This window comes from Fusarium fujikuroi, chromosome FFUJ_chr01 (assembly GCF_900079805.1).
Source record: "Fusarium fujikuroi IMI 58289 draft genome, chromosome FFUJ_chr01".
Classification (NCBI taxonomy): Eukaryota; Fungi; Ascomycota; class Sordariomycetes; order Hypocreales; family Nectriaceae; genus Fusarium; species Fusarium fujikuroi.
This window is the reverse complement of record NC_036622.1, coordinates 5,962,615-5,974,374: the sequence shown is the minus strand read 5'-3', so window position 1 is coordinate 5,974,374 and position 11,760 is coordinate 5,962,615. Positions and strand designations below refer to the sequence as shown.

Sequence of the window (11,760 nt, the reverse complement as noted above, 5' to 3'; positions counted from 1 at the left end):
AAGAGAGAAAAGAGTCCGAAGAAATAAATGATAACTATGAAACCACCCTCCCCTCCCTGCTTGAGACAATTTGCGGGAATCATTCCACTTGCTTTCTCCCCAACCACCAGCCAAACCTTCTGTGAATAATTTATCCAGGCTCGTGCCGTGCCGGAATTCTGCACACTTGTCTGACTAGATCCTCCATCACTAGTGAGAGCAAGCCATCATGGCCCACGCAAAAGCCCAGGACGAGCTTCAAAAGCGGTACGAAGAAGGGCCCCAGTCTCTTGAAGATCCCGAGGTGGAGTACATGATCAGCCAAGCGGATGAGATGATGGGAAAATCAGAACGAATGCTGATCGCACAAGCAGGGCTACAACCTTTGACCACAACGAGCTTCAGTCTTCTTGGCCATGGGTGTGGCACAGGTCTGATCGCATCTTGTCTACAAGAAGTGATTCAGCCGTCGGTACTGTCATAGAGCAAGATCCTCTGTGCGGACGTTAATGCCCGGTTTGTTAATATTCTCCTGCAGCGCGCGGGGAGAGACCAATGGATCAACGTTGACGCTGCAGTCCTGGATGCTCAAGTAAGTTCCTCGACGACGTGCTATTGTTGTTTTAGTCTAATAGGACTAGGACTCAGGTCTTCCCAAGCACTCGTTCAGTCATGTAACCATGAATTTCGCCATGCATATCATCCCTGACCCAGTAGCAGTCTTGCGCGGTAAGCCTCCATGTTAAATTCCATAACTTCACAGTCACCTGACCATTGATAAACAAGATATACTTCGTATTCTTCAACCCGGTGGCCTCGTGGCATTCAGTGTGCCCCTTGCCAGTAACGGTCATGATGGCGGATGGGTACCAGATCTTCGATCAGCACTCGAATCTCTCCCCTTCCAGACGTCGTTTCCAGACCTGATGCCAGTTGCTCTTCACGGTAAGTCGGAATGGGTAGAACCTGAAGGTATTGAAGCGGAGCTGGTCCGTCACGGCTTCGTTGATGTCAAGGTCGAAACTGTTGATCTCATCCGTCCTGTTGCCAATGCTGAGAGCTTTTTAGCCTCATTTGGAATGATGGTTAAGTGGATAATCAACAAGTATTGGACTGTGGAGCAAAAGGAGCAGTATGAAGATGATTTCAATAAGGTCCTGGTCGAACATCTCCAGATTAAGCATGGTGGAAATGGCTGGGACCTCAAATCAACAGCAATACTTGTTACGGCTCGTACGCCGCAGTAGCTTATATACCAAATACTGCATAATATATGTTTTCAAACCGTAACTAAATGCTTTAGATTGAGTTTAATACTAAATATATAATCATTTAAAAGAACCAATTGAGACACCCTATCTAATTTTCCCCTTACTCCAAAGTTAACATGTTCTCAGGCATAATATCTGGATCCCCTATCTGATGCACAATCGACAAGAACTCCTCTGACGAAATCCCAATATTATCAAGAAACTCCATATCACTCGTCATAGGATTCTGCAAACAATTCATCGGAGCCTCCATCCCCAGCGTCTCCTGCGCAAGAAGTCGTTGCTGTTCCTCATCCGCCTTTCTCGCCAAGTCTTCGTCTGTTACTGCGAGGGATAATGTTTGAAGACCCTGTTGTTGTACTTGAGCCACCAGTTCTTGGCATTGGGCTTCGAGATACACGAGCTCTTGCTTTCGAACGGATGCGAGGCGATTACCGCGGGCGATCATGTTGTCGAGGAGTTGGTGAATTAGTAGACGGCAGCCTTGGTCATCTGCTACACCTGGGAAGAGGGCGGTTGCCATGTTTAGATGGAGAGCAGCGCCGAAGGTGAACTCGAGATCGTAGGGGAGAAAAACCTCTGTGAGGTGTTAGCGACAGTAGGCGAGGGATTAGGGATACATACCCAGGAGACTGTACTCGCTGGTGAGGATTTGTAGTGTTTTGACGGCTGATTTAATACCAGTCGAGATAACAGCTGCTGTTTGGCCGAGGAATGCCTCTGAGTTCTCATCACCTGGTTGGCCAAGAATGTCAAGACGTTCTTTGAGGACTGATAGTAACAGAGGTCTTGTGGCGACAATAACGCACTAGAAATGTTAAACGTGTAGTTGAGCGAGGATTGGAAAACTCACCTGGTGGTAAAGAAGCGTTATGTACTTTGTGCCTCGCGGCATGGTATCTACTGAGTTTTTGAATTTCAGAGATATGATCCTTTCAATCTCTTGAGCGTGGTGGGCGAGCGTGTGAAGAATTGCCTTGGTTTGCTCAAGGAATTGATCAAGTGGTGTTTTCTCTGGCTTGTAAAGTGCTAGAAAGGTTAGTAATCGATGGAGGATTCTTCAGACTGAAACTTACTGGTTAATATCACGGACAGAAGATGAGACAGATTCACTTGAAGACTGCGAGCGCTATCATCTTGTGACCCAACATTTGGTGGGTTGACTGGTGTAGAAATGTCACTATCTTGAACAGACATAGGAAGCCCCAAAGAAGACGAGAAATGGCGATCCATGATGTACAACGTCCACCATAAATCACGACAAGAGGTCACTGTCTCACTACCCAGCTCATCGTCAGGTAACTGCGTATGCAAACCCTCCAACTGAGCGATTCGAATAGCCTGGCCAAGCTGTATATCCGTCAGTCATAGAACAAAAACTTCCACAGAAAACCTACATATACGTGAGCAGACTCCCTCTCATCAATCGAATACAAATACAAGCCAACCATGGCCAAAACCTCTATCGCAAATAAGCTATCCTTCCAAAGCGCCGTATGATCCGGCATGAGACCCATCGCACGCACAAAGAACTTTGCACCGGGGGGTTCCTTGGATGGGACAGGCTGGGAGGAGAGGAATGCGCTTCCAAAGGCTAGAATCAAGAGAAACTTGACATACCAGAGGCGGTTCTCCTCTGCCTTGTTCTGCGCGTCAGAATAGAAATCACGGATCTGATTCACGAATTCCACCTCGTCGAAGAGACGGTAGGTTTGGCCTAGGTGGAATTTGAAGGTGTGGAAGAGATAGATCGCGTAGTCGAGGGAGGGGAGGCCGGAGACATCGGCTTTGTCTAGTTGTGTCCAGGACAGCTTGTAGACGTCTTCTTCGATTAGTTGTGGTGGTATGTTGAGACCACCTGGTTGTAGCTTATCGCCGAGCATAAGCATGAGCCGTAGAGTGAAAGACCACGTTGACCAAGGCGCAAGCCATACTGTTACATGTCAGAATGTCTCTCGTAAACCAGCTATTGCACTCACTCCACGTGCGCCTATTCTTGCGAGTGTTCTTGATGATCTTAGACGGTATTGTAAACGCACTCGGCCAGATAGTCAATGGCGACTCGCCGGTTTGTTGCGAGTAGGACGAAGTAGCTGGATCTTTAACCAACGGGTCAGATTGTTGTTGTTGGGAGCCTACCGTGAGCGCAGGAGAAGCAAGACTGGTATCAACCCCGCACTCACCATTGACATCGTTTCCAAAAGCAGCATCGTTAGTGCGCTTCAATCCGGGAGAGTAGTTATCTCCTCCAACTTGAGATGATGATATTGGCGGCGAACAGTATGAGGGGTGAGAGTTTTGAGAGTGGACGGATGCTGCGTCCATTGATGAACGGTATGGAGGTGGTGCTGAGGCCGTGGGAGGTGAGCGGTATGTGAATGCTGTATCTAGTTGACCTGTGTTGTCGAAGATGTTACTTGACGGTGAGCGTTGTTGCTGCTCTACTCGTTTTTGAAGATCTTGGAGATATCTTGGGTTCGTCAGTGAGGGTTGAGATAAGGACACCTGATGACGAACTTTTCTGATACCATCACCTTTGCCCCTCCCTCCGTAAAGCGACATTGCACAGAACGTCGCTGGCAATTCTGACACGGATCATCGCCAGAGCACTTGATCTTACTCTGTCTACACGCGACACAGCTATGACGCCGTCAGCCCAGAACACTCTCAGCCACCCAACGAAGCGGGGGGCGGGGGCATATAGATTAAGCTTAAAGCGGTGGACATATAACATACGCATTAGCTGTTCTTCTTGTCTTGCGAGGTTCCTTCTGCGCGCCTGATGCCATTATCTTACGATGTGTCGAAGAATCTTTTAGCGACAGAAGCTCTCCAAAAGGAAACAATTTTTCCCCTTTGGCTGCAGTGAGTGAATGTGTCTTGGGTTCCCCTGCAGTTTAGGTGTGAGTGCCACTGACCCTAGCACCCCCGCACAAATGCCGATCAAGTGATTGGGTTAAGACGTGGCCGTTACCGGGGTAATATTGGGGCGGACACTCGATGGGCTACCGGACTCGGTATGATGCATGATGAGGTATTGGGCTAATATTACTATTTGAGACATTCTAGAAGGATTAATGAAGCATTAACTACACCTATGCTTGGTCTGAGTTAACCCTTTGATGCTCTGTCAAGAGATAGGCTGTTTTCTTGACCAACGGTAGATGCAGCAGTTAGACAACCAAGTATCTCCATTCCCAAACGTGACCGGCCTCGCTCACTGGAATGCCGTGGCTAGATAAGCCCAACCTTTCCCCCTCACAACGTCAATGAACAACACACTATCGATCCCCACAATATGCACTATATCCCATTGGTCACTGAACCAAAGGCGTCTGGCCACGGGATCAATGCTCCCAATGAGGAAATAATTCTTCATATCGCACATTAGATCAGCAAAAGCGAGGTCGGCGTCATACATGACGGGTTTCTTCGCTCCTCACTTATCATGTTTGTGGGTAAGATATCGAGGGGAGATTGCAGGGATCGGGAAGTAGGCCCTCCCGATTGGTGAGGGCGTGAGATAATTACTCTTTTGGAAACGTTTGGCGGTGCTAGTGGGTTTGGTGTTGATAACGATAGGTTTGAGATATCGAGGTTTGGGCCAATTGTTTGAGACGGATTCCTAGCATGCATGATAACGGTTGCAGGAGAAAATATTAGAGCGCCAGTAAGATACTTTGCACCAACTATTATTGGCTGATACAATCCAAGCTCGGGGTTGTGATAATGATACCAAAGCCGTGATAATTTGGAGGTCGACGGCGGCTCTTGTTCCGTAGTGCACTCTTCAATCATCCCAGGACGATATTTTCAGCTGAAGATTTTCAGCTCAAGTTTGTCTTTATTGATAACGGTCTTTCTACCTGCAAATGTCATTTAAACAGCTTATAGCCTTTTGATAGTGGGATCCCAGGAGACTATCAGTGAATGTAGACCGGATGGTCATCCGACATGGTCCAGCGCGCCCTCCGCGAACGCAACTATCACTGACCCGCAGATACCCCAACCGTGCAAGAACTCTTCCAGAAGCTAAACGCGTCCGAATGAAGTAGTCACACCCGACATGGAACGGTGAAGAACATACGGGGGTTAGGCTAAACGACTCAATCTCCACGGCGGGGTAGAATGGTTCTTCAGTCTCGGGTCGGATATCCGAATATAGGATCGTGGGGTCTGGGTGCAGCACTTCGTTGTGTTGCTCCAAATTGTGAGTTGGAAGTTGTCTATGACCAGAAAGCGTCTGTATTTGAAAGGGATCAAGGACTCATGCCTTAGCGCTAGTTTTGGACGTAATAGCAGCCGTTGGGCTTTCGGAACAGGAACTTTATAGCTTACAAAGCTATCATACGAGCATTCTGTCCCTCGCTGACATACCAAACATAATCAACAATCACTATGTTGGACCTCGCCATAATCGGCGCCGGCTTCTCCGGTCTCCAAGCAGCAGTCACCGCCCAAAAAGCTGGTCTTTCCATCGCAATCGTCGAAGCTCGCGACCGTGTCGGTGGTAAATCCTGGACTGTTCCTCTCAAAAATACAAATGGAAAAGCAGATCTTGGCGCAGCTTGGGTAAACGATGAACTGCAGCCCCTAGTATGGTCATATATCCAACAATTTGGCCTTGAGGATCAGATCGTAAAGCAAAGGCTTGGCCATAAAGCTGTGATGGTCAGTGAAGATGGGGAGAGGATCGAGTTTCCTTTTGGGATTACACCTGATGTAAGTTATCAGAGGAATGAAGTGCTTTGGAAGCCTGGTGAATGTGTGCTGATTGGGGTAGTTTACGCCCGAGGAAAAGAAGAATCTTGAGATGGTTAGGGATCATATTCAAGCTGAATCTTTGAAGCCGAATGGATTCCGAAATGAAGATGATCAAATCAGTTTGGATCAATATGTTCGGAACCTCGGTGGTGGCCCAAAAACTCTGGAGATGATAAATCTCTGGGTTCGAGTTATGCACGGTCTTGAATCAACCGAGGAATCAGCAGCTTGGTTCATCGAGTACTGCCGTACAAACCATGGTCTTCTGGCTATTCGGGCAGATGATCGCACCGGGGGTAACTACATGCGTCTCAAATCAGGTACACAGTCCATCGCCAAAGGAATCGCTGACCTCATCGGCCATGAGAACATCCACCTCTCAAACCCCGTTTTCTCAATCGAGCAAACCAATTCAGGTGTCATTGTGAGAACCACGACTGGAAAGGTCATCAAGGCCAAGAAACTCATCATCTCGATGCCTTCAGCTATGCTCAAAGAACTCACCTTCTCACCCCCTTTACCTGACCGAGCACAGGAGGTCTACAACAACACCAAACTAGGTCATTACAACAAAGCTATTGTGTTTTACACCAAGGCTTGGTGGCGCGATGGTGGCTTCAACGGCTTTTTCATGGACTTTCGTGGACCAGCCTGCGTTGTACGTGATACCTCTTTCGACGACGAAGGGGTCTACGGGTTCACCTGTTTCGTCAACGGTAAACCCGGTGAAGAATGGAGCAAAAAGTCCCCTGAGACTCGACGAAAAGTTATCCTTGATCAACTTGCGCACGCTTTCGGTTCGTTGGAAGCTCACAACCCGCTTGAGTTTGTGGAACAGATCTGGCAGGATGAGGAATTTAGTCGCGGTGCCCTTGCACCTGTTACCAAGATCGGTCATCTTGCAAAGTATAGGGATGTTTATGGTAAGCCGGTAGGAAATATCCATTTTGTGGGAACGGAGTATGCGACGCATTGGAAGGGATATCTTGAGGGTGCTTTGACATCGGGACATGCTGGGGCGAAGGAGGTTATTGAGACGCTGAAGGATCAACCTTGGCAGGCAAAGCTCTAACTGGGAAGCTTTCGCTGATTCTAGTGACGGTATCAACGGTTGATTATGTTTTTATTCTTGATTTTCTTGTTTCTAGTGCTCGTAATGAAGTCCTTTCAACACTATCAGTGTGCATGTTTCTTCGGTAATGATCTTCCCTTCCTCAAAGGGCAGGATCGCTCAACATACAGTAAAGCCTTGCGTTGGGATCTTCTCACCCTAGGCTTCCAACGTAGACTTTTCATCATCCATTCCATCAGCATACCACATTACTTCCATCCAGTATTTACAGACCCGAATATCCCATTTCCAACATGGAGCCTGAGAATCACACAAATATACCTTTTCGTGCTATTCCTATTCCTCAGGTCCCCGTGCCACATGATGCCCCAGATATCACGGGTCCAGGCTAGCAGCACCGTACACGATGCGAACGATTCTTCGTGCGGATCTGTAAGTTCCTTTCCCCCGTGATCCTGACTCTAGACACTAACCACATCTATGATCTAGTTTGGGATCAGATCCTTCCCATGATACAAGTCTGCAACATACGGGTGTGGCGAGAATATGCCATCCCCCTCGCGAGTGAGGACGACCTGGTTATGACCGCCATAGCATTACTTTATTCGAGCCATATGAACGGGACGGGCACAGGTGAATCTGCTCAACTTTATCGCGACCACTTTACGCATCTCTGGTCTATGAGAGTAACGAGGTATCGCTCCAGCGCTGGTGAAAACCACAAGACTCTTGTCGCTCTTCTTATTTTGCTGCTCTCTGAGATTGGCGGTCCTGATTTGCTTTTCTTTCAGGCTGAAACCATGTTGGTTGGATGTATGCTGGCTGATATTTTGCGCCCATGCCTCAGACTCCAAACGTAGAACACGATGCCGTCAGGCAATGGGTCCGTGATGAGATGGATCTCATGAAGGAGATAAGGGAGGATCCGAGTTACATGTTTCAGTCGCTGTCGATTTCGGATAGGATGACTGAGAGATGATGGGGGAGCTTATAGCTCAAGATGTCATCCTTAAGAATGGTAGTCTAAACTTGTTACAGTGATCATAAATTCACCCTTAAATTATGAAAACTATCCCAATAAACCACGAACAAGGTTACTAAACTTTTTATCACAAAAGATGAGAGCAATAAAGATACACGCCTTTTGTGGCTCTCCATCTCGGTTTGATGTCTGCGCTGGATTCAGCATCGGCTTTTAAAGCCGAGATTCCTGAAGCGGCAATTCAATTCTTGGGCGGCGCATCACGAAGGAAAGCGGCGGCAAAAGGTTTGACGGAATTGGCGAGACTTCCTCTCCTTCCCTTTTGGTTCAGCTTATCATCTGTGATTCTGGGTCTTCCCCGCATCATGAATTTTGCATAAAACAACAATCTCCAACTTCTGATCTACCTGGCACCTTTGCAACTCGACTTCAGCCGGACACAACAGATCATTGCATCGCTCTGTATTGAGGATTGCCATATTGACGCCAACTTCAATCGCCGCCCACGATGTCGTCCCTCGCCTCAATTCTCAAAGATCACTCGCTCCTCGTCGAAAGCCAGCCCCTCATCAACGGTGAATGGCCTACCTTCGCCTCCTCTCAAACTTTCCCAGTCTACAACCCTGCGACGAATACCATCATCGGCTCGGCGCCAGAATGCGCTGTCGAAGACGTCAACAGCGCAATCTCCGCAGCTTCAGAGGCCTTTCCCTTGTGGCGCGCTCAATCAGGCCGCCAGCGCGCAAAGATAATTCGCAAAATTGCAGAGCTACTCGCAGAGAATAAGTCTGACATCGCAAAGATCATCACTGCGGAGAATGGAAAGGCAAAGGCGGATGCTGAAGGGGAGGTGATGTTTTCGGCGGGGTTCTTTGAGTGGTTCGCGGAAGAGGCGCCGAGGCTGTATGGTGATGTTGTCCCGCATTCGCAGCCAAATTCGAGAATTCAGGTAATCAAGCAGCCCGTCGGTGTTTGTGGTTTGATCACGCCGTGGAATTTCCCTTTGGCGATGGCTGCGAGAAAGGTCGCTGCTGCCCTTGCGGCTGGGTGTACTGTTGTGCTCAAGACGGACGGTGTGACACCTTTCTCGGGGAATGTTCTTGGAGTTCTTGCTGAGCGCGCTGGTCTGCCAAAGGGAGTTCTCAATATCGTCACCGCTCTGCACAACACACCGAGCCTAGGTCTTGCGCTGTGCGAGTCCGATGTCGTCAAGAAGATCTCCTTCACGGGCTCGACTCGGGTGGGCAAGATCTTAATGAACCAGTCAGCCAATACTCTCAAGAAGCTATCTCTGGAGCTTGGAGGTAACGCACCCTTCATCGTCTTTGATGACGCCGATCTCGAGACCGCGGTATCCAGCGCCATCATTGCCAAGTTCAAGGTCACTGGACAAACATGCGTTTGTGCCAACAGGATCTATGTCCAGGAAGGCATATACGATCAATTCTCCAAGCGCCTAATTGAGGAAGTTGGCAAGTTCAAAGTCGGTAACGGTGCTGACCCTTCAGTGACACATGGCCCGATGACGACGAGTGTGGACAAGGTTGAAGAACATGTCCGAGATGCCCTCAAGAAGAAAGCTACTCTTCTCTTCGGCGGTCAGCGATTACCCGATCTCGGCAAGAACTTCTTCCAGCCGACAGTCCTGGGCGATGTTGACGACACGATGGCCGTGACTTACGAAGAGACATTCGGTCCTCTTGCGGCGCTGACCAAGTTCAAGACAGAAGATGAGGTAATCGCAAGAGCAAACAAGTCTGACGTTGGACTGGCTTCCTACATCATGACAAACAACCTTGCGAGATCGTACCGCGTGCAGGAGAGATTGGAGTTTGGTATGGTGGCCATCAACACCGGTGTCATCTCAGATTGGGCCGCTCCGTAAGTGCAAACAATTGTTGAAGGGTATCAGGGACTGACCGTTTGTAGATTTGGTGGTGTCAAACACTCTGGTATGGGTCGTGAAGGCAGCAAATATGGTGTTGATGATTACATGGTTCTCAAGACGATTGTCACTGGCGGTATCGATACTGTGTACAACCCAAGGCTGTGAAGAAGGAGCATCTAGAGCAAACATCCTCAAACAAACGGCATCGCAACAACAATTCTGTGCCCCATCAAGGTTGCTTCCACTGCATTCCACGTCATGTTCCTGCAGTGAAAGGAGTCATTGAGGCTATTGTTGTCTTTATTTGTGCGAGCTGCAAACGACAGTGGCAACGACTGACAGCACATTGCAATTCTCATATCTACCAAATCGCATCATCTCCTCTCCCAAACATCTTTCCATCAACCCTCCCATCGATAAGACAAGAGAAACATCGCCATCACCCCAACATCAGACATGGATACCGACAAGATGAAGTCGTCACCTCCAAAGGCCTCTACCCCCATCGACATCCCGCCCGGCCGAAACCGCGCCCGTACTGTCGACGACTTCCCTCAGCACCACCCTCCCTCCCGCCGCTCAATCCTCCCCCAATCTACGAGCCCTGAAAGTAACGCCGCCTCCCCTCCTGGTCTTCGCCAGACCGTCAACCCAAAAGACCCTCTTCGCTCTGTCGACTCCCTCAAACTCCAAGTCATCCGCAACCAGCGGGGCGAAACTCTCGGCCTCAAAGTCGTTGACATCAACGCCGTCAAACCTGAACGAGCAAACGTTTTTGCCCATCTCCCTATTGGCAAGGATAACTCTGGTCTCGTGTTTGATGTCGAGAGTGCCGAGGCGATGAAGAAGTTGTATACCAAGGCGTCGTCGACGATGGCCTCGGGCCGGATCATGGGGATTCTGTTTGCTCCGCCTGGGGTGGATGCTGAGGGTATTGCTAGGGATGCGGATTGGTCATTCTTGGACGATGACGTTGGAGGGGGAGATGCGAAGGAGCAGGAGAGTAAGGATGGGGATCGGCCAGCTGCTCATCCCCGGTTCCCCCCGCATTTGAGGAACCTCAACCTTAGGGATTGAAGATTTGCTCTGATGGTTTATGGGGAGATACGCGATCGCTGGTGATTACAGAAATTACGGTTGCTTTGTCTTGGAGGGAACATGCCCAAGAATAGCTGTTTGACACAGACGAGTCTCCGCACTGGAGTAGCAATAAAGAACACGAATTGCTTCACGCGAGACTCTTCCCAATGTTGCCGATGTCGCTTTGGTGATCCCCCCATTACTCTCACCATTTCGCTCCCTGGTCATTATCTGTCTCGCCTCTTGGGCTTGTGATATCTACCCGTTTTGCAGGCGCATCAGGTCATCACGGGAGCTATCTTTCTCGTCCTGTTCTCACTGCTTCTCTGGTCATCATCGCCATCAAGTCCGTGTTCATACTTTCTGGCTGCTTCTCATTCCACGCCTTCCATCGGTGATATCCCTTGTGCCTTCCCTCCCCATGATCCGGTTGCTGTCTCGTCCAGGCATCCTGTCAATTGTACCTCCCTCACGTCGTCAAACGAGCAAGTGTTGTACTACGACTTGAGGTGGCCACGCGTCGCTCTTCCCACGTCAACAGCCTCTTTCCCGAGTTGTTTCCCTCCCTCAAAAGTTACCTCAATCCATTCTCAGCAGCCCCCTTCTTCTCTTCTCTTCGGCATCATCATCTTCTCAATTGTCATCTTGTTCATCAACTGCGCCATCACCATTATCATTAAAACACACAGTAGACATATATCGTCTAAACCATTATCACTTCACA

At 49.0% G+C, this 11,760-nt stretch overlaps 6 protein-coding genes; 5 read left to right on the top strand and 1 right to left on the bottom strand.

Moving 5' to 3' along the window:
* Positions 1 to 208: 208 nt before the first annotated feature.
* FFUJ_00210 (uncharacterized protein) lies at positions 209 to 1,226 on the top strand (the record flags this gene model as incomplete). XM_023573546.1 has 4 exons in its annotated part: positions 209 to 451; positions 518 to 571; positions 621 to 708; positions 766 to 1,226. The coding sequence occupies 4 exons, from the start codon at positions 209 to 211 to the stop codon at positions 1,224 to 1,226; spliced, it is 846 nt and encodes a 281-aa protein (XP_023425249.1).
* Positions 1,227 to 1,350: 124 nt separating this feature from the next.
* FFUJ_00211 (related to C6 transcription factor) lies at positions 1,351 to 4,039 on the bottom strand (the record flags this gene model as incomplete). XM_023573545.1 has 8 exons in its annotated part: positions 1,351 to 1,829; positions 1,875 to 2,058; positions 2,104 to 2,279; positions 2,327 to 2,600; positions 2,648 to 3,183; positions 3,230 to 3,720; positions 3,768 to 3,890; positions 3,987 to 4,039. The coding sequence occupies 8 exons, from the start codon at positions 4,037 to 4,039 to the stop codon at positions 1,351 to 1,353; spliced, it is 2,316 nt and encodes a 771-aa protein (XP_023425248.1).
* A 1,609-nt stretch (positions 4,040 to 5,648) lies between these two features.
* FFUJ_00212 (related to amine oxidase) lies at positions 5,649 to 7,086 on the top strand (the record flags this gene model as incomplete). XM_023573544.1 has 2 exons in its annotated part: positions 5,649 to 5,972; positions 6,034 to 7,086. 2 exons carry the CDS (start codon positions 5,649 to 5,651, stop codon positions 7,084 to 7,086), a joined length of 1,377 nt encoding a protein of 458 aa, XP_023425247.1.
* Positions 7,087 to 7,449: 363 nt separating this feature from the next.
* Positions 7,450 to 7,946, top strand: FFUJ_00213 (uncharacterized protein; the record flags this gene model as incomplete). XM_023573543.1 has 2 exons in its annotated part: positions 7,450 to 7,518; positions 7,587 to 7,946. 2 exons carry the CDS (start codon positions 7,450 to 7,452, stop codon positions 7,944 to 7,946), a joined length of 429 nt encoding a protein of 142 aa, XP_023425246.1.
* Positions 7,947 to 8,576: 630 nt separating this feature from the next.
* On the top strand, positions 8,577 to 10,121 carry FFUJ_00214 (related to succinate-semialdehyde dehydrogenase; the record flags this gene model as incomplete). XM_023573542.1 has 2 exons in its annotated part: positions 8,577 to 9,949; positions 9,998 to 10,121. The coding sequence occupies 2 exons, from the start codon at positions 8,577 to 8,579 to the stop codon at positions 10,119 to 10,121; spliced, it is 1,497 nt and encodes a 498-aa protein (XP_023425245.1).
* A 291-nt stretch (positions 10,122 to 10,412) lies between these two features.
* On the top strand, positions 10,413 to 11,033 carry FFUJ_00215 (uncharacterized protein; the record flags this gene model as incomplete). The annotated part of the gene is made up of 1 exon (XM_023573541.1): positions 10,413 to 11,033. One exon carries the CDS (start codon positions 10,413 to 10,415, stop codon positions 11,031 to 11,033), a length of 621 nt encoding a protein of 206 aa, XP_023425244.1.
* Between the last annotated feature and the right edge of the window lie 727 nt (positions 11,034 to 11,760).